At 42.4% G+C, this 21520-nt stretch overlaps 1 protein-coding gene across 1 annotated transcript in view; it reads right to left on the bottom strand.

The window, feature by feature from the left end:
* Positions 1 to 20706, bottom strand: part of retreg1 (reticulophagy regulator 1) — a 32200-nt gene extending 11494 nt beyond the window's left edge. The window contains exons 1-3 of the mRNA XM_030074206.1: positions 20461 to 20706; positions 14952 to 15058; positions 14129 to 14159 (exon numbers count right to left, since the gene is read on the bottom strand). Coding sequence (XP_029930066.1) covers positions 14129 to 14159; positions 14952 to 15058; positions 20461 to 20648 — 326 coding nt within the window. The 5' untranslated portion in view covers positions 20649 to 20706. The remainder of the gene's footprint in view (positions 1 to 14128; positions 14160 to 14951; positions 15059 to 20460) is intronic.
* Positions 20707 to 21520: the final 814 nt, after the last annotated feature.

Consider the following 21520-nt stretch of genomic DNA (forward strand, 5'->3'; position numbering starts at 1 on the left):
CATTCCACGAAGGACACACCTCTCCTCGGAAACAGATGTGAGTGTTCTTGGATAACAAACTGAGGAGTTTTTCCACGTCCCAGATTGACTGGCATGTGGAGCAGTAATGCGGTTTCTTAAAAATGCTCCCAGGGTAAACCCCCTCTGCAAATCCTGTTGGCACCTCTGTGGTTTCCTTTTGGGAGTTTGGGGGGGGGGGGTTAACATCTAGTGCCGACAGGATCTTTTTTCCCATTGCTCCCCATTTCTCCCCAGCTTCTCAGGAGCTGCAGGTCCAGTGGGAAGCTGTTTGCTTTGGACAAAAGTTATTTATAAATTACAGGTTTGGTTGCACAGTTAAATGTTCACTATTTGGGAAACATTATACCTATTCTGACAAATTAAAAAAAGTTATGGTCTTTAAAAAAAAAAAAAATTGCGTTCACTTACACCTTTACAGACTAGATCCTTTATATTTTAGGCATACTTAATAATGAACTTAAGTTTTTTTTATTATATTTTTTTTATATTCAAACTAATATTTATTCCTTGCCATAGGAATAGCATTTATGTCGGGAACAACACAACATTCATTGGTGGATTTATTCTCCCTGGCTGTCTCGTAGTGTCTGTCCATTGGGAATTGCTACAAATCACGCTTGGCCAGTTTGTGGTGTCATGTTAATCCAGAAGCAGCTTGCGAGGAATAACTGTTGATCTAATACACATGAATCGCAAATCCTGAAATTCATCAACCCCGCTGTCACTTGCTGTCCGTGCACAAAGTGCCTGACGCTGACTATTGCAGATGTTATTGGCATCACAAGCGAATAGCCTCAAGACTTTGTCACAATTCCTCACATTGGCGGTTCGTGCCTGGACACCAGTGGGAAGTACGTCGCATTTTATTACTGACCACCGCCGCTATCTGTCTAGCCACCCTCCCATCCATCCATCTCTGCAACAGTCCCTCTTTCCGGGGTTTCTGGAGACTTCAGTCCTTACTCCACAAGCAACAGAGAACATCCTATTCTCAACAAAGGCTGCTAACAACAAGCACGCCAATGGACTAAAGGCAGGAAAGGGGGTGGCGGCATCACCCGGACAGCTGTTGGACGGACATCACATTTTACCCAAGTGGTATTCTCTGAAACAACACAGGCAACAGCATGTCTGAGCCTCTTACAAGCTCAGTGACGGCGCTTTAAAAATAGAGCGAGACAAACAATGCATGGAATGGCGGCAAAAACATCCCGGCTGTTGAGTTGTGATTGGCGAGGAGGTGGTAAATATGTTTACCCGCCTGGCTGCGTGCGTGTATGCCACAGAAATCTGAACTCCGAGGCGGCCGGTACCTGTTTACCTTCTGCATGTAGGCGTTTTCACGGTAACCTGACATTAGTTGTACAATCACATCGGTAAAGAAAGGAAGGCAAAGTCCTGTCTGATTTAGTTCACAGCAAATGCCTCCTCAGAAGTCAACATGCATTTACCCGAGGCATGGAGCCAAAAGCTACAAGTGATATTAGATGCCGATGTTATTTATGCAAAAGCAGCATTACGCAATGATGTATACTGCTTTCTAGGCAGATTGATGCTGTGTTGCTGGTCTGTTTAGTTTGAGACTGAGCCAATCAAGCCAATAAATTAAAAAAAAAAAAAAAAAAAAAAAAAAAAAAACAAGACAAATCACTGATCGGATAGACAAAACACCAACAAGACAGAGGGAGGATTATATCCCGTCTATGACAGTTTCATCAAAAACCACACAGAGACAGAGAAACAAGCCGGTGCCTTCTCTGTTTTCTAGTTTGTTGTCCAGGTGCTGTCATACCTCAGTCCTGCCCCGCAGTCTTCAGGCGACATCTCGAGAGCTTTGGGTACCTTCAGATTGGGCAGCGCTATCAAAGGCAGCCTGTCTGTAGAGGATGGTGAAGATGCCAATGAAGGTATATATGTATTTTTTGGATGTCGTTGTGTTTAAAAGGAAGAAGCGAGAGAAAACTAGAACCGGTCCGTCCCGGCAGCAAAAAAAAAAAAACTCCGACACAAACTCAGGTTGAAGCCCAGCTCGGGTTGTACGTGCCACACGGCGCGAGAGCAAGCTTGTGTTTATCTTCAATGAAGCGCGGGTTTGAGTATTTCAAGCAGAGCCGTCTAAAAATAACCTGGTCACACTACATTCCACTGGGCAGCCACCAGGAGGACAGAGGGACGAGGCGGGTGGGTTTGGGGGGTTTGGGGGCGTTAGAAACAGTAGACAGCCCCCCTCACCCCCCCTCCTCTTTCCAATCTCCCCAAAACACCTCGCCTTGTGTCAATGACATGACATGGATGGATGGGGGTGCGTGCTCGCCTCATATTCTGTGAACAATCGACACAATGTTGTTGTGTTGATGCCGGTGCGCCCCACAGACCGAGAGCGATGAGTCATGCTGATGAAGACGTCAACTCAACCGTCAGATTTCATGTTCACTGCACGCGTTTGTGGTCCACGGATCCTAAAGGGTCCTCACTTCAGCCACCTTCAGCGGTTTCTGTGTAGCGTGGCTGTAAAGAACAGGGTGTCAGCGGTCATGGAAATCAACGATTTTGACCCGGGAAACTGTCAAAATATCCCAAACATTTTGGAAAAGGTCGTGGACATTTTTTAATGATAATCATAATCTTGATATGTCGAGCTACAGCATGAGAGGGGAGAATGATTAAGATGTTTTGAGAAATTTCCTCAAAATCATCTTTCAGCCGTAGTGGTTGCTGTGAAGCACAGTTCATTTGTCTTTCCATTCCACTCTTTAATTTGAATTAACTAAACTAAAGTCAGTTAAATTGAGCGAATGAGTTGTATCTCATGGCCACGAATTAACAAATCCTGGCCTCGAAATATTTTTTTTCTTCTCAATGCACAAATCACAAGAGATTTCAATAATTTGACCTGTGTGGCAACCATTCAAAATTTACTCCTGGACAGGGTTTTCCGGCAGTGAGCTCAAGTTTGGCTCTGCAAACAAAATTTCACAAAAAAAATCTGTTACATTCACATGAAACAAATATCAAGCAAGCTCCTTTTTGTTTAAAAAAAAAAAAAAAAATTTCGTTGGCAAAAATTCAGAAATACTGAAAAATCTTACTTTTATCAGCAATTTTTTGGGGGAAACACGACACGCTTTAGCAAATTCATTGCTGTTACCATGGAAACAGCACTTAGTCCAAATGTGCGTGGTGACATGATGTTTGAAGAGTGCAAATTTTTGACCAATTAAGAATCATTAATACTCTGTTACTATACTAAGATGTAGTATCTCTGTATAAAATATGATATTTGGGTTGAATAGTTCTTTACCTCTTTTTAAATTTTTCATCATATATATTTAAAGGTAAAGTTATATGTATTTACAAGTGTTTTACTTGATTCAGCTGGTTGCTCACTGGTTTGCTTTAAGACTTAAATCTCTCAAAGTTGTGATTTTATGAAATGGAGCCAATAAACGTCTTCATCCCTGCCGTCCTGTCAGTGGGTTTGTCAGTGCTGCACTTTATCGTAAATTCTACATCCCGAGGTTTCCAAAGATCCCAAACATGAGCTGCTGAATTCCAGGGAAATAAGTGTAAAATGATGCAAACGACATCTAAATCTTTTCTACTTGATGACGATGTGATGCTGCAGCCGTAAAACAGCGGCCTCTCGGCTTTGAGCAGCTCGCTCAGCGTTAAGTGTGATGGAGCCTCAGTGAAGCGGAGAAAGAATATGAGCCTGTCCACAACATGGAGGAAAAAAAATCTTACTTTGAAGCTACTTCTGGGAGATGTTTAAAGGGTTGGCAGGGAAAAAACAGGCGCCCAGGAAACTTCACCGATGTTGATTTTTCTGATGTTGACATCAGCAGGCCCTAACTGTGAAACTGGAGGTGAGGCTTGGGGAGGTCACACTTGTGTCACGTCTTGTAAGTGATAGTTCTCTTCACGTTGTGTGTGTGTGTGTTTCCCTCCTTGTTGGTGACATCAGCATGCCCACGGTGACGCTGAGGGCTTGCATCATGTGCCTGTGCCTCGTATCCTGTCAGTGATCTAGCCCTCGGAGCAGCGGTTTGCATCCGTTGCCGGCGGGAACCGTTTTTTCCCGGCGTGTTGACGACATATCAGGTGGACTCGGGCTTTCTCAGAAGTTGCGCAAATGTGAGCTCTTTGGTGCAAACAGCAGTTTGGTTGCTGCACGTCAGCTGTGCGGTGAACACGATGTTCTGTCAGCAGGAAAACACGGCGTTATGTAAGTGAAGAGACATCCAGGTAAATTTTAAAAAACAGAAAAACTAATAAGACAAACTGATAGGCCGCCAATAGAAACAGATATATAATCCCCCCCCCCCAAAAAAAATAACAATTAAGATTTTTTTTCCCTTTAAAGCGCATTAAGGTCATAATGTCACTTCAAAGCAACAATGCAACAAGTCTAACAATAACTAAATAATAAAAGGAGAGTGTGATTAAAAAAAAAAAAACAAGCATGACTGCCCTCCTTTTATATTTTTAATCAAAGTGACTTCACTTCAGCTGACTGTGATGAAACACACATGGCTGGTTTGTTGATGCCGTTCCAGCGCCTGGCCGCCGTCCAATCAGCACTTGCCTTATTAGCCACACCCCTCCGCCCCTCCCCGTGTCGAGAGTTTTGATTGGCTCCACGGCGCGATGCCACGCCTCTTTGGAATACATTGGTTCCGGCACTGGGGGAAATAGCTGTGTCATCCTAGCTGCTAAGAGATACTCTGACACACACACGTACACACACACACACACACACACACACACACACATACAGTATGCAAATCTATCTCTCCTTTCTCTCTCTCTCTTGTTCTGTATTTTACACTCATACACAGCTAAATTATCTAAACACACCCACAAAGAAACATGAACTCTCTTTTTTTAACTGTCTCTCTCTCTCTCTCTCACACACACACATGCACACACACACACACAAACACACATACATGCGCAAGAGTTGGTGTCAGGTTTCACAACCCCAGCACACCGAGTCCTTTCCTCAAAGCCGACACACCAAACACACAACACACGTACAGAGTTCGTCCTGATTTACAGGCATGACGCGTGCTTTGAAGTGCTTCAAGTGTCTGAAACTGAAAATAAAAATCATGTCATGTGTGTTGTTGTTCAAGACGTGTGACAAGTCAAAAGTCCACCATTTGGAAAAGTGGACGCCTGTTGTGCCACATGATAACATGAAAGCACACACTGGCTTACCTAAACATGTTTTACAAACAAGAACAACTTTTGGTTTTGAAATACTGCCTGATGAATTTCAGGTCACAAAACTGACATTTAGGTTGGAATTAAAATGTCTGGCAGTGTTTGATTTCTCTTATTTAGCCCACAGATTCTGTTTTTGTGTTTTGGTAACTGAGCGCTACTACTTTGTAGTTTTGTACTTTGGGTGCATTCGAGTGTTTTGTTGGCGCCACAACCAAGACGGTTGGTGTGTAATTTGCTTTATTAAGATGGGAGACATTTGATTTATGTCATACTCAGAGTGGGAAACCCTTCCCAGAAAACAGAAAAGCAACTGCTGGTACCTCTAAAAAGGTATCTCTTTTACCCCCAGGGGTACACTGGAGTACTGCAGGGGGTACATGAGATTTTTTAAAGACTAATTTAAAAAATATCAGTTATGCATTACTCCAAAAATAATTAGCCTGTGCTGCAATCAGTTCAATGACAAATGTAAATGTCAGTTTGATAAAGTACATTTTATCTTCAGTTTTCCCTCTGGGTTTCCTGAAGGTGTCAGATGTGTGTTTGTGGTTTAAATCTGCTGCCGCGGTCGTCGAGCAAGGACATTTGTTCACTATGACCAAAAAAAAAAAAAAAAAAAACAGAAAGTGGATCAGTGGTTGAAGCGTAGCAGCGATACAGCTGGAAACAAGGAGGAAGAAGAGAAGAAGAAGCAGAAACAGAAACAAGAGAATCTCCTCAGGATCAGGTTCTGAAAAAGGTTTGAGAGCCACTGCTGCAGCGTCCTGTGGAGCTGTAATCAGGGGCTGCACTCAAGCTCTCGTCCATTAAGGAAGCGGTGAAATCCATCTGGTGCCGGCTGGTGACACTCGGCCCCTCTCGGCAGACCGGTCGCTCAGCTCCCAAGGAAATGAGCTTCACTCGTGGCGACTTGTTGAACGTGTTGAAGGCACCACGACAGACGAGGAGAGAGAAAAGAGATGATGTCATTTTGAGACGGGAGTGTGTTGGAGCGATTAAAGGAGGGGAGGAGGTGACGGCAGGCGCTTTTAGAGGCTGGTGTGTTTTCTATGACAGAAGATGCTGAGTGACGTTGCTGCAGTGTGTGTGTGTGTGTGTGTGTGTGTGTGTGTGTGTGTGTGAAAGACATGGAAACATGTTTTTGCGAGTGTGTATGTTTGGTTGGGGGGGTTAGAGAGGGGGCGCTGAAGTGTGTGAAGATAAACATGATTCATAACAACAACAAGCACTTTGGCTGCATCACTGGAAACACACCACCTGCTCAAACTTGTGTGTGTGTGTGTGTGTGAGTGTTTGTGCAGGAGTGAGTGTGTGTGTTTCCATGGGTGCAAGCATGCATGTGTGTATATGTGTGGGTATTTGTGTGTTTAAATGTGTGTACGTGAGTACAAGTGTCTGTCTGTGTTTTCCTGTGACAACTCGATGTATGTGTGTGTGTGTGTGTATGTGTGTGTGTGTGTGTGTACAGAGGAATGGGAGATGTAGAGAAATATGTATAAAAACTGCTGGCCTCTGATTTTGTGTTGGCAGTATTTTTGATAAATAACTTTGATCAGGTTCAAGTTTATTTCTTCATCACTGTTGCTGTTCGTCTCCCGGTCCCACATGGAAAAAACCACAAGCGAGACAGAGAGACGCAGAAAGACACAAATATGAAGAGAGCGGTGGCGGCTGTCTCTCTCTGTTCAGCACGAGTTCACGGAGGTCCAGCTCTCAGAAACAGAAGAAAAGATTTCAAAGCTGGCATTCGGGGAAAATTCACACAACAAAGACCGACCTGTTGTGGCCGTAAGTCCTTTACAATCAGGGACGGGGAAAATTACGACGGCTTATTAGGGTCATTGTAAGGAGAAAAAAAATCACAGAGCTGAGGTAGGGGCAATAATATTCTAAGATTAAAAAAAAAAAAAAAAAAAAAAAAAAATATATATATATATATATATATATATATATAATAAAAAACTTCCCAAGATGAAATTTTTAAATTTATGAGAAAAAAAAATTATGTGAAAATTCTGGGATTGAAGACATAAATTTATGAGGAAAAAACTCCTAGAACTAGTTTGTTCTCCTCCTGTGGGATCCAGTCAGGAGGAAATCCTGCTGGTCTGAGTCCAGAACCCCAATCTCCTCCTCAGCATCTGGACTCTGAAGAGACGTTGCTGTGACTTGGGCCGATTCAGAGGAAAACAATCTGCTGATTCTGGGCTCAGATCAGCAGGATCTCCTTGTTCCTATTTGCTGAGGTGATCAGCTGCAGGCCTGAGACATGGCCAGCAGGGGGCAGCACATGTGGAGCCTTGACTGAAAAAAAAGTATAAGAAAATCTATTTTCTGATTTTCTTCTCATGGATTTGTGACTTTACAATCTTAAAATATTTGATTTTTTTTCTCATAAATTTGTGAGAATTTTTGCTGCTTTCCATTTAATTAAAGGTGGACAAATTACTCAATTACTAATTTTTGTTTTTGTTTTACTCCTGGCTTTCGATCTTTCGGCCTCTAAGAAATGTTAATCTGACTGACTCATGACTCACACTGTTTTTCTGTTTGTTTTTGTTTGTTATTGTTGTGATTGTTGTTGTTGTTGTTTTTTAGTTTAAACTGTCCTCACTTCAGTTGACCCTCTGCAATTTTATGCAGTGCACCTTTAGTAGCTCCCAGCTTTTTCTTTCTTTTTTTTAAAGTTAATTGATTGGAGCACAGTTTTACAACAACCTCCCTCATGCAGGTTGGAATTTTAAGTGGTTTCGCTGATTCCAGAACAGCCATTACTACCTTATACGACCTCCCACACCCATCAGCCCACCACACACACACACACACACACACACACACACAAGCGCGTACACTCTCCTCCACACACTCACTGTTGGCTCAGACGCCACAGCTGTCAGCTGGCATTCTGGGCCGTCGGCTAATCTCCCACAAGCCCTTGCCACGAGAATTGCCCTGAGCTTGCCTCACAATTACCCACAAGACACCTCTGACAGACAACAGCAGATGACAACAATCCCACCCGGCCGGCCAAATGTCACACAGAGAGAGAGAGAGAGAGAGAGAGAGAGAGAGAGAGAGAGATGGAGAGATGGAGGAATGAGGAGGAAGAGGACAGGGGAGGGCTGGGTATATAGGAAGATAAACAGAGAGATAGATAAATGTCAGTATTTTCGAACAAAACCATTTACATTCTGGTTTGAAGCTCTCTGACTGCATGTAAAGTCATTAGAGGAGGAGGTGTTGCTGTCAAGGCAGATAAATTATTCTGTGATCTTTCTCTGCAGCCACTAGACCCTGGACACGTTTTAGTCACAGCCTTTAGATCCAGTACAGAATCAGAAACGAACAAAGACTTTTTCCCACCCCCTTCATTTAAAGTCTCCATTAAATCACCTCACATGACTTCTACTTCCTTTACAACTGAGCATCTTAAACAGTGACATCATCATCCTGCACTAGTGGCTGTAAATTCAAATTTCAACCCATAAAGCCTTCACAAATTTTTAATCATCCTCTCTCATCCACCTCATCCCTTCAAATAAAATTGCCTTTCTCTCTCAAACTCAGATCCTGTTGGTTTTGCTGTTGTGAGTGATCCTTCCCTGCACCACGTCCCGCCCAAACTTCCTGTTCCAACAGGAAATGCATCAAATCAAGAGAGTAAGGGCCCTATCTTGCGCCAGACTCCCTAAACCCGCTATTTGCGGATTTAGGATTTAGGAAGAGGCGTTCCCCCGTAAAATTGCTATCTTGTGCACCTCCCGCTATCCGCAAAACACCTCCGCTACCCGCTATATTATGCATAGGCGTGTTTTGGGCGTTACGCCAGTTAAACCAACCAGTGTGCCAGGTGCCATTGCCTTTAAGGGCAGGATGCGCTATCCTAAATCCTAAATCCTAAACCCGCGATGGAGAGAGGGAGGTAGATTTTCTCAGGGCTTCTACTGAGGCTAAAGCAAGTTGGCTTTATATACATATGATATATTATATTATAGGCGAGTTAATTCGGGAGGTGGAGCCACATGTGTCCAAGTGGACGTGTCACAAGGTTGTACTGATTGAGTAAAATCCCCGGGTCACACCACACACACACAAGAGGCAGAGGTGGAACTATGTGTAAACTAATTTATTGACAAGGTAGATTGGGCAAATAAAATATTAAAAATAAAATACAGCACAGCTGCTGGCTTATGATAAAACAATAAAACGTGCTGGCATAAGTGTCCAATTAAAACAGTCTTTCCTCTAAACAGTCTATATGAGTAATATACTCAGTCCATTCCGGCGGTGTCCTGGTATCAGTCCGACCGTGTGCGTGGCGAGGCTCCGTCGGGGCGCGCATTGAAGCCGCCTGGGCGCGCTCTCCTAACAGCCCAAACTTTAGAGATAGCGGATAGCGGGTGGTCCTGACCACCCGCTATCCGCTATCCCTAAAGAGTGTGCGCAAGATAGCAACTTTAGGGATAGCGCATGAAACACGCCCACTGACGCACCTCCAGGCGCAAATGATGCAGTCGGCATAACGGATAGCGGGTAGCGGGTGGCGCAAGATACCGTTTAGGGATAGCGGAAGCTCCTAAATCCGCAATTTGCGGGTAGCGGGTAGTGGCAGCGGATAGCGGGTGGCACAAGATAGGGCCCTAAGAGTCCATCCGAGTGTGACAATTTCTAAGCGGTCCCAGAAATTTAAATGCAAAATACACATATTTACATCGGCTGAATTAATGTGAATCAAATACAAAATACAGCCACCAGAAAAAAAAAGATATTTTAATATTTTGATGGAATATGAAGAGGAAACCAAGTGTTATGCTACTGCACCATCTGAGGGTGACACATGTTTACAACACATCTGACATTTGTGGAGGTCATGATGGACGGATATTAGACATTTCAGTCCAAAAGTCCAAAAGCACTTTCACACTGATGCCAAACTATTCAGCATCCTTCACTGAGAAGATGCATGTCCGTCTCAGTTCATCACATAACTTCTTTAGAGACATAAACTACATGTACTGTAAGAACTTTGATTTGATAAAACCCTGACACATTATTCCACTTTGATTCAGCATTTCTAATTTTGTACACCATAATTACCTTCGGATGGAAACCCAGCTGGTGCGGTGGTATCATCATGTGTCTGCATGCCCCCAACCTCACTTTGAACCGGCCCTGGCTTGTAATCGCCCTGCTGTCAGTTATATAACACAGATGTATTGTATCCACCCTGGCGCCCGCAAATCCCCCTCGCCTCCGCTGAACCCCACCTGGGCCACATTATCTGCAGCGGCATCGAGTAACACATCGCCCTATTTCCAAATGAGGGCAGGAGGCCAGGCAGGCGAACTGAGGTCTGGTGGCGACCCACACGACCACCCAATACCGCCCCCCCCCACCCCACCCCGCCTACGCAGCCAGCCGCCTGCCGTAATCTCTGGATTTAGAGAGGAACTGGGAAACCAGATTGGGTCAGCCAAATGGGTCAGTAATTTCCCCAGTAGGAATGGTATGCACAGAAGTGAGCGGGGGCGGAAGTAACTAATTGTGGTAACACTTTGTTTGTTAGTGTCCCAAGTTATTTTGCAGCTTAGAATCACCTCAGTATGTAGGTCTGACCTGAGTGTTTACATCGGACAGGTACACTATATGGACAAAAGTACTGGGCCACAGCTCTTAATCAGTGAATTCAGGCGTTTCATTCAGTGCCATTGCCACAGGTGTATGACCTCCAGCAGCTAGCCATGCAGTCTGCCTTTACAGACATCTGTGAAAGAACGTCTGGTTCTAAAGAGCTCACTGAGTTCCAGTGTGCTGCTGTAATAGTAATGTAATAGGATGCCACAATGTAACATCACGTCTGATTTTTGTTGCAGGACTTCAACTATTCTTTAAGGTTTAGTTTACGACATTACCAACATTTCCAGGTGTGGTACAACGACCTGCAGCGACCTTATTGTCTTTAATGTGTGTGATCAAACAGCAAAAGCATGTAAGGTCTGCCCTGCGGTGTCAGATTTGAATAGAGGAAAATGTCAAAGTTGATCCTTGAGGTAAAATTTAAATAGCACTAAAGCATCACGTGTTGTAATTATCAGGCTCATATGTATAGTGTGATATTTGAGGCTGTATGGAGGATGTTGAATGTCCTTCATATTGTCATCTGAACAAAGCCTCCTCTAGTGGACTGAACTGAGGACAAGGCTCCACCAAGTGGTTAAAAAAAAAAAAGCTTTGTGAAATCTCTGGAAGTCACTAAGCCACTGCTCTCATCCGGTCAGAGAAAATACTCTGCTTAGTAAATCAACAGTAAGACGACTGAACAAGTAACACAGGCCGCACCATGCAGGGTTACTTCATTTTCAGAATGTGCTGTTTTTAATGCATTTCATAGACGTGAAAGGTTAAAAGCATATTTCAGCCATGCTGGCACATCAGCTTTCCTGTTTTTTCTTTTTCTGCTCTGATAAAGAACTGAAGGAGAATCTGGAAATTGTACTTCTTTCATTGACATTTCTGGAATCAGTGGCATTAATGCATAGACACCTGTATACAAGTTATTCACATGACTATTGTTCAAACTCTAAAAATTACATGCAGCGTCAAAGATGCAAAGCACCGCACACAGTCAAGCGGTATGGCAGACCACACATGCAGTTTGTCCAGCAAATTTTGAACCGTTTTGCATGTTTCTGCCAACACTAAACAGAGATCCCCTCACATTTGCATAAGCAAATAAAAACATTTTATGTTTGCCTTTCTGTGGGCAGCAACTGCGCTTTTCCCGTCACATCCTGCTCATTTCTCTAGGACAGAATCAGCACACTGACTAAAGTACCAGCATGATTTAGAGTTTCTAATTCTCAATCTGAACCCTGTCAGGCTCAGACTGTGTAGGTTAATATTCCAGGGCTCTGTGCTGCAGACAGAAGGACTGGTCGAAACACCGGCCAGTTCCTTTGTTTGCCCTTTGGTTCCAAGAAACTTGAACCAAACCAATTTGAGAAGCAGAACTTTTTTTTTTTTTTTAGCAGAAAGGGCATAACGTTGATCCTCAGCATCCTGTGTGCCATGCCTCCAAATGGCCACTAGTGGCCAGAGGGGCTACTTATGAGCAAAAGAGTCAGTTACAGTTGAACATCACATTTTAAAAATACATGCTCAGAATGAAATCTGTTGTTAACTGCAACAAAAAAAGCAGCAAAACTTTTATACACCTTTGGGCTTTTTTTCTAAGACCACAAATAACTGTTTTTTACGGGTACAGTGTTTCCACATTGTACATGAGCAACATGAGCTTCTGATTTTCAACTTCGAGCTGCAACATATGAGAGGGCATCACATGCCGCAGTCCCAGTGATTGGACATTAATGATGGGATTGGATTAACCAGCCATGTGTGATCCATCAGCGCTGCAGACCCTCACATGATACTGGGAGGCATCCAGTCAAACCTCAACTATTAAACTAACAATCAGGTGATGGAGAGACGACGCTCGACAACAAAGTGTCAAAGTGTGTGTTGTTTCCGCAAAAGCCAAGGGACGGGATTTGAAAAATATGAGCTTACCTTAAACTTAATTTAAAAGCTGAGTCCCTTTTACTGGCTGGTTCTATCGACACGTTTTGACAAATAAAGGCTGGTCTCAATTACAAGTCGGGTCTACAACAATCCAACAATTTTTCAGTAGTTTGATAGTATTTCCTGTCTTTGCTGAACAACAGTTTTGTACCAAAGCAATTAAAGGCAGGACAGCTGTCCCAAATATAGGGCAGTTAGATTCAATGATTGAATTCAGTGATTGAATAATTGAAATTTTAAGGTATTAAGTGCATGATTGAGTCTTTGAGCAGCCAGAACAGAAGGGAGCATCTCTCTCGCATTCACACTGCTGAATATTTGCATGACTTAGAGAGAGCACAGAAAACAACTTTAATTGTTTGTATTTTGGCGCATATTTCAGCACCATGGACAGAGAGTGGACCTCTAATTATCATTAGTCATTTGTTTAAATAAAGAAAATAAAGAAACGCATTGAATTCCATGCTAAAGGGGTGTTTCAGACACAGCAAGGCAAAAGGCAGATTTGGCACAAAATAAGTGAATTTATTGTAATTTCAAAGTCCGACCACACAGGCTGATTTCAGTCACAGACATCATTTGTGCTGTTTGCTGTTGGGCCTTCATCTAAAGCAGATTCCATAACACGCTGTTGAAGTTCACCCACTGACATTCGTATTCACTGAAGGCCAAATTATGGACCAATCAGAGGTCTGTTTTCTCCTCATAGACAACCAAGCCTGAGTGAGTGCAGATTGTGTGCATAAACCTGATTCCCAGTATGGCAGCTGCCATGTCTTGCCATAACTAATTGACGCCTATTATCCAAAAACCCTGAACCAGGCCCGAAAGTTTCACCCTAACCCTTAAAATCTGACTCTCATCAAAAAAAATTTCACACATGACATTACTGACATGAGGTATGTCAGTAATGTCTTATTCAAATTACAGTTTTAGGGTGTAAATAAATCAATTCAGAAACACTGGTTCAGTGTGGTCTCCCCCTCTCGAGTTTCTGTGCCCTCAGTTGAGTTTCAACATCGGACTCGTGACTCCAGGACCTGAGCCGAGGTCTGTGTTGCCTGATAAACATCGGCTACTGCTTCCATAGCAACCGGCGCTGGAGACGGGTCTGCTCAGATTCTTTTATTCATGAATTTGAGGAGTGATGACATATGGTTGGCATATTGGTGATCTCGCAGCGCAGAGGTCAGGGGCATTGAGAAATACCTGCCCAACTGGGCTTTTGTGCAACAGTTCAATCTGTCCCTCTCTCTCTCACACACACACACACACACACATATGCACAACAATATCTTACCTTCCAGTCATGCTGCGCCATAATTGAGCTCCTGTGGAAGAAGAGGAAATCTATTATTCATCATCATTAAGTACTGTATGGTCACATATAGCCAGATAATGCACTAGCATCTCAAGTGTAAAGCGGCTAATACAGTTTACATTTTATCTTAGCACAGTTTGAGTGAATATTTCCACATTTTGAATTTCAGCTGGCAGCTTGAATCAAACACTATCCTTTGCTCTCAATGATCCAAGTTCACATTTTATTGTACATTTAAAGCTACGCTAAGCAGGACTTTCATCGACATACTTTAACATAAACAGAGCATTTCAGATTACGACTCGCAACAACAGCCAATCCATTTTATTTTGAAATGCTGCATTGCCAGCTTGACCATCAGCTGCAGATGGCAGTTTGTGAGACTTGCTATGCCTTAACCTCAGTGAGTCCAAATTTGATCTTGTGGTTTGTCTCATGATCACAGAATAAAGATAAAGTGAAAATTTATTGTCATCAGGCAGCAGCAGGACAAACAGATGGCACTGTCATGACCCACCAGGAATAATTTACCACATTAGGCAAATAAAAATGTTTGTTTATTTGCTGTCAAAGTCAATCAATAGTGAAGAGTGAACCAACACCCCTGATCGAAAAGGGAAAATACATGCTTGATTTGGTAAAGTTTCATCTAAATACTTTATTAAGATTTCTCATTTCTCATTTTGATTATTTTTTATTTTGATTCCAGATCACAACCCAAAACGCAGGGATGGAAACTGGTACGCCATCCTGCTGCCAGGTTTTATTTAGCATGGAGGACAGTGAAGGAGCTGTGTGTTACCTGTGGATCTGGACAGGACGAAGTCTCTGACGGTCAAAATGACGAGCAGCAGGGCGAGGAGGAGAGCCACGAGGCTGTAGACTCGAAAGGAGCTGAAGGCCACAAACCTGCCGGGAGGAAACCGATCAGCGTCACATCTGGATCTGCTCTGTGCACGCTACATGCATTTGCTTAATTTTGCACCACAACATAACTGTGACAAACAATTTAGACCTTTTTTTCTTAAACTGGAAGCTACCTTAACTGACTCGGCATTTAGTTGTTTTGCAAAAAGCTAAGAAATCTGTGCCAAAATGGCCAAGTTACCGGCCTATTGGGAACCAGGACTTGTTGTTTTTTATATTGTCATAATCCTCTTTGTTTGCATTTGTTCCTGTGCCAAACGTGTTATTCTGGGAGCTGTTTTGCTGTGTAAGTGAAAGGAGAAACAGAAATCCAGCGTTGTGGTTCAGCAACTAATGAGAAGATTTCAGCACCATGTGGACTCACATCACACCCAGGGAGCCGGACAACACACACACACACACTACACCAGAGGTCAGGTTTGCTTTCAGGGTTACTGCATGAATGTCACTGTTAGATTTAAAAAAAAAAAAAAAAAAAAACACTTACACAAAGATCTCTACTAAAGTTCAGTTTTGCTTAAAACTACCGTACACCTGTAAAGAGGGAACCACCGTAGTCTACACGACTGGTAATAAAGGCGTGGATGAGGATTTCAGAATCAGAATCAAAATCAGAATCAGAATCTGACTTTGGTCACATCCACTGCTCTCATGTACTTACACAGAATTAGATATAAGGACGGTAAACCAACATTACCGCTATGTGCACATCTAAATTTAAATATGTATCTATGTAAGAATAAAAAGCAAACAAACTAACAAACCAAAAAAACTACCAGCTGATGGAAAATGTCAAGAAGCAGACAATAGTGCAATGGAGCAGAGTGCAAAGATGCTGGAATAAATATTGGATATGGATATAAACATGGAGTGGATATGGAGTAAAAAGAATAAATACAGTATATAGAGAGTGCTAAGATATGTATTGACCATGATGATACACTATATTACCAAAAGTATTCGCTCACCCATTCAAATGATCAGAATCAGGTGTCCTAATCACTTGGCCTGGCCACAGGTGTATAAAATCAAGCACTCAGGCATGCAGACTGTGAAACAAGACATTTGTGAAAGAATGGGCCGCTCTCAGGAGCTCAGTGAATTCCAGCGTGGAACTGTCATAGGATGCCACCTGTGCAACAAATCCAGTCGTGAAATTTCCTCGCTCCTAAATATTCCACAGTCAACTGTCAGCTCTATTATAACAAAATGGAAGCGTTTGGGAACAACAGCAACTCAGCCACGAAGTGGTAGGCCACGTAAAGTGACGGAGAGGGGTCAGCGGATGCTGAAGCGCATAGTGCAAAGAGGTCGCCGACTTTCTGCACAGTCAATTGCTACAGAGCTACAAACTTCATGTGACCTTCAGATTAGCCCAAGTACAGTACGCAGAGAGCTTCATGGAATGGGTTTCCATGGCTGAGCAGCTGCAGCCAAGCCACACATCACCAAGTGCAATGCAAAGCGTCGGATGCAATGGTGTAAAGCACGCCGCCACTGGCCTCTAGAGCAGTGGAGACACGTTCTCTGGAGTGATGAATCACGCTTTTCCATCTGGCAATCTGATGGACGAGTCTGGGTTTGGAAGTTGCCAGGAGAACGGTACATTTCAGACTGCATTGTGCCAACTGTGAAATTTGGTGGAGGAGGAATTATGGTGTGGGGTTGTTTTTCAGGAGCTGGGCTTGGCCCCTTAGTTCCAGTGAAAGGAACTTTGAATGCTTCAGGATACCAAAACATTTTGGACAATTCCATGCTCCCAACCTTGTGGGAACAGTTTGGAGCGGGCCCCTTCCTCTTCCAACATGACTGTGCACCAGTGCACAAAGCAAGGTCCATAAAGACATGGATGACAGAGTCTGGTGTGGATGAACTTGACTGGCCTGCACAGAGTCCTGACCTGAACCCGATAGAACACCTTTGGGATGAATTAGAGCGGAGACTGAGAGCCAGGCCTTCTCGACCAACATCAGTGTGTGACCTCACCAATGCGCTTTTGGAAGAATGCTCAAAAATTCCTATAAACACTCTCCTCAACCTTGTGGACAGTCTTCCCAGAAGAGTTGAAGCTGTAATAGCTGCAAAAGGTGGACTGACATCATATTGAACTCTATGGGTTAGGAATGGGATGGCACTTCAGTTCATAGTATGAGTAAAGGCAGGTGAGCGAATACTTTTGGTAATATAGTGTATGTTAGGAAACTGTTGAGGCTACCAGTATAATTAGAATAAATCAGTGTGTACAGTGGAGGTTACAGGTTGTTGATGTCACAGGGAATGTTGAGTCTGATTAAGTGTTTATCAGAGTGATGGCTTGTGGGTAGAAACTGTTCCTGAGTCTGCTGGTCTTGGTCTTCAGCATCTTTCTGAGTTAAAAAAAAAAAAAAAAAAAAAAAAAAAAGTCTGACTTTTGCGATATACCTGAGATAAATGAAGGATGTTTTTATGACCTTGTTAAAATGAGAATTAAAATCCAACTCAGAGACTCACATCACAGCCCACACGTGTGATGTGTGGTCTGACCTGTTTGCTATACGGCCGCCGCTCTCAGCCGTGTGCGTGGACTCGTGGACTGCACTGTGACGATGGTCAGCCTGTCCCTGACTCTCCTGCTGCGCCTGTTTACAGCCAGTCAGTGAGCTGAGCTGCTAATCTTTACAAAACCTGGCCTGAGCCTGTTGCACGGGGCTGCGTTAAACAGCTGCTGACCCAAATAGATTAGCTCGTGCTATTTACCTGGCAGCCCGGCTCTCACTGGGCTGCAGGCCTGCAAAACAACTTTATTTACAACAATTTTCATCTTTATGGTGCAGTTTTATGATAGTTTGCAGAGGTCTTGTACTGGACTACATTATGTTGAGAGGTGTTTCTAATTTTTTGTCCTCCCTGTTTATATACAATGAGTGGGGACAGAATAGTGGAAACAGCTGTCAGTAAAGTGCAGTCCAGTCCAACAGCAGCACTAACTGTGAGCTCAATGCCAAACATAGAAGTGAATGAACACCTCTATTACTGTGACAACAAGAAAAGCTGAGCATTATAGGCAGCAGGAAAGGAAACTTTATGGCACAACAGTTGGATTGTATTGGATTAGATCAGGGATACTCAACCCGAGGCCCGGGGGGCACATGCGGCCAATGCATCATTTTTATGCAGCCCGCCACTGTCATATAATAAAAATATTATTATTCTATCTAATTATTTACTTTCAGTCTGTGGAAAACCATTTCTATCACTAACATTTTGTGAATGAAGCCTGTTTATTTTCTAATGTTCCTAGGGAGTGTGATATGGCCTAATTTCAGTATTAACCTCTGAGCAAGCTGCCCATTCTGTTCACATTTTGGGAATGAAGCCTCATTTTGTTGTAACTTGATCATTTCATCATTAATCATTGCAGGACAGTCTTTTATTCAGCCTGCAGCTCTTGGACACAGCTGAATTTTGCTGAGTGGCCCCTAGCCATCTTAAGTTGAGTAGCCCTGGATTAGATTAGATTGTACAGGTCGAGCTGATAAAGTGGACACTGAGTGTATATGGGACGTCCTCCTCTCATCATCTTGTTATTCACTGCTACATCACACCTGTAATCAGGAGGGTTTGTTAATTGGCTCCCTGGGTCGGCAGCTCTTGCACACCTGTGTGGCCAGGAATGGGCTCTCCTCTCTCTGAGCTCCTCCCATGTCCCCGTCACAGCTGACGGTTTTCTTTTTTTTGGTGGATTTTTTTCCCAGCTCACTATGAGGATTAAGTCAGGAAGTATGTAAAGCCCTTTGAGACTGGAAACACTGATACTGCACTTAGAATTAAAGTGGGGTCTGGAGACTCCCAGGGGTCCTTGACATGGGTATCCAGAGGTTCCTCAGCAAAATGAGGGATGGTTTAAATGTTTTTGAAGGCGTCTGAGCGCAAGAGCATTTCAAGACCAGAAATCTGATGTAAATCCAGCGTCACTGATCTGACATTTCAATATATTTAAAATATGATATATTTAAATGTCAGATCAGTGATGCTGGTTTAATAATTATACATGGTTTACTTATTATACATGTAGTTTCCTTGATGTTCTTAATTTTTTCTATTTTTCAGGTCTTTTGTCCTTTTTTCTCATATTTGTTTTGTCAATCTTCTGGTGATTATTATTATTATTATTATTATTATTATTATTATTATTATTGCTTTTTTATTTTTACTAATGTTCATGTCTTTTATTTAATTATTGCAAATTTCCAAATCGCCTTTTTCCCATGTTTTTGAGCATGTAGCATAACCAACAAAAACAAACAAAACCAAACAGACACAATATGTATCACCAAATAAATTAAGAGAAAAAAATAATGAAGAGAAAGTTATAATGATAAGGGGAGGAAGAAGTAAAAGTTATTTGGCCTGATCCTTCCCCTTTTTTCACGCAACATAAGCAGCAGCAGCCTTAAGTTATTTACTGCTGTACGCTTCAACACGTCCATTCAGCATGTACAGCTGAGCCATAAACAACAACAACAACAACAACAAAACATCTTGCTGTTATTAAACAAAGCAGCATCTGACATAATATTAAAGTAAACCAGGCACATTCTCAAACATTCAAGAACACAAGTAACCCTGTGTAATATGTTTATGATGCAGGTATCATCAAAAAATACTAAAAATAATAATAAAAATCCTATTAAGTCCAGCAAGGTCACTGGAAACTGCTGCTGCTGCTGTAGAGAAACTGTAGTGACGCCCTGGCAGGTAAAGTGTCAGAAGGTCACTGTAAGTCTGAACCACTTTCAAATACATTATATATTTAAAACTTCAACTGCAAGAAAATTACCTCATACTTAGCCCCCAAAAACTGGGGGAAAAAGCAAGAAAACAACAGTAAAATTGCCACAAATTATTTTTAAAAAAGTAAATAAATAAATGAAAATATGAGAAAGCCCCAACCCCCATAAATAAATAAATAAAATGAAAATATATATATATAGAAAAATAAGAAATAAATAACAAAACAGAAATACAATGCCAAATAAGAGGAAATAAAGTGAATAATAAATAAAATAAATAATAACAAAATAAAAGCCTACCCATGAGCACAGATTGAATCAATATTGAATCCAGCTGCACACTGTATGCTCCTGTATGAACAGTATTGGGGTATTTTATCATTAAAAACATACAGATATTATAGGAATATTAAAGCGATACCCTAGCAGGATGTGGTCAGTAAATGAGCTCAGTATTAAGCAGCTTCCACATTATAAGCCCCGAACATTATGGTGATGTTTTATTGGAGTGAGGCTCGATACATAGTCATGTTATTGTTATTTTTATTATTATTTTGCAGCGGCTCGCTCTCATCCAACTGTGACTCAGTATCCCTGCGTCATGATGCCTACCAGAACACCGTGTTGGCTGCAGCGAGCAGGGCTGAAGTCCTGCATGGTCTGCTCCAGTTCACCAGCCGGGAGATGCGCCCCGCCGACCGGCCTGATGCCGCCGGCTCCCCGCGGTGCGCCTGGCTCACCGGCCCCGGCAGCCCGCCACCATCCTCCCCGACGTCGGTTCCTGCGTCCCGGCTATCCATGGAAAACGACCGGGGCCCTCCGCTCCGCCGCTCCAGACTCCACTGTCAAGTTTGACGGGATGTACGATGCCACTTCCTGTCACGATCCTCAAAATAAAAGCCCCATGGTCTCAGCAGCTCTTTAACCCTTTAAAGCTTGAGGACGCTCACTTGGTTTCCTCAAAAATATGGGGAAATGGCGATGAGCTAATTAGTAAGAAACTGACGCGTTAATTACCATAAATTAATAAAAGTAATGACAATACTACTACTACTACTACTATCACTACTACTATTACTAATAATAACAATAATGGTGATAATCACGAAACTGGCCAGAAAATTGGCACAAAAAAAACGAAAAAGTTCCAAGAAAATTACCAGAAAATCAGAGAGAAAAAAACTGCATTAAAATGATCTGAAAATGAGGGAAAATAAATAAAGTCTACAAGCTATAAAATGCAATAAAATGTCTACAAAATTTGAAAGTGTAAACAAATATATATAACCTACATATATCTGAGGATACGGTCAAATAAAATATTTAATTTAACCTAAACAAGTCATAAAACCCGGCAAAATCCCCGCACCTAATACCATTCCCCACCACAGCTACTTAACCTTAACAGACTAACGTTTGTGAGACAAATTCAGCCTACGGTAATGATCCCTAATGAGTTATTAAGATTGGTAAAGCTGATAAACAGTTGAAAATATGTCATCTGTTTATGTGGAGCGTTGGTTAAGATAGCCTACATTTCTCCTGTTTTCGCTTATGTGACAATAATAACATCCACAGAATCAAATTTGGACTCATTTTATTCCAAGAAATGAAAATTGCCATCCTTTGTTTTGTCCAACTGACCCTCATGAAAATTAAGAATTAAGTGTCG

This window comes from Myripristis murdjan, chromosome 17 (genome assembly GCF_902150065.1).
Source record: "Myripristis murdjan chromosome 17, fMyrMur1.1, whole genome shotgun sequence".
Taxonomy (NCBI): Eukaryota; Metazoa; Chordata; class Actinopteri; order Holocentriformes; family Holocentridae; genus Myripristis; species Myripristis murdjan.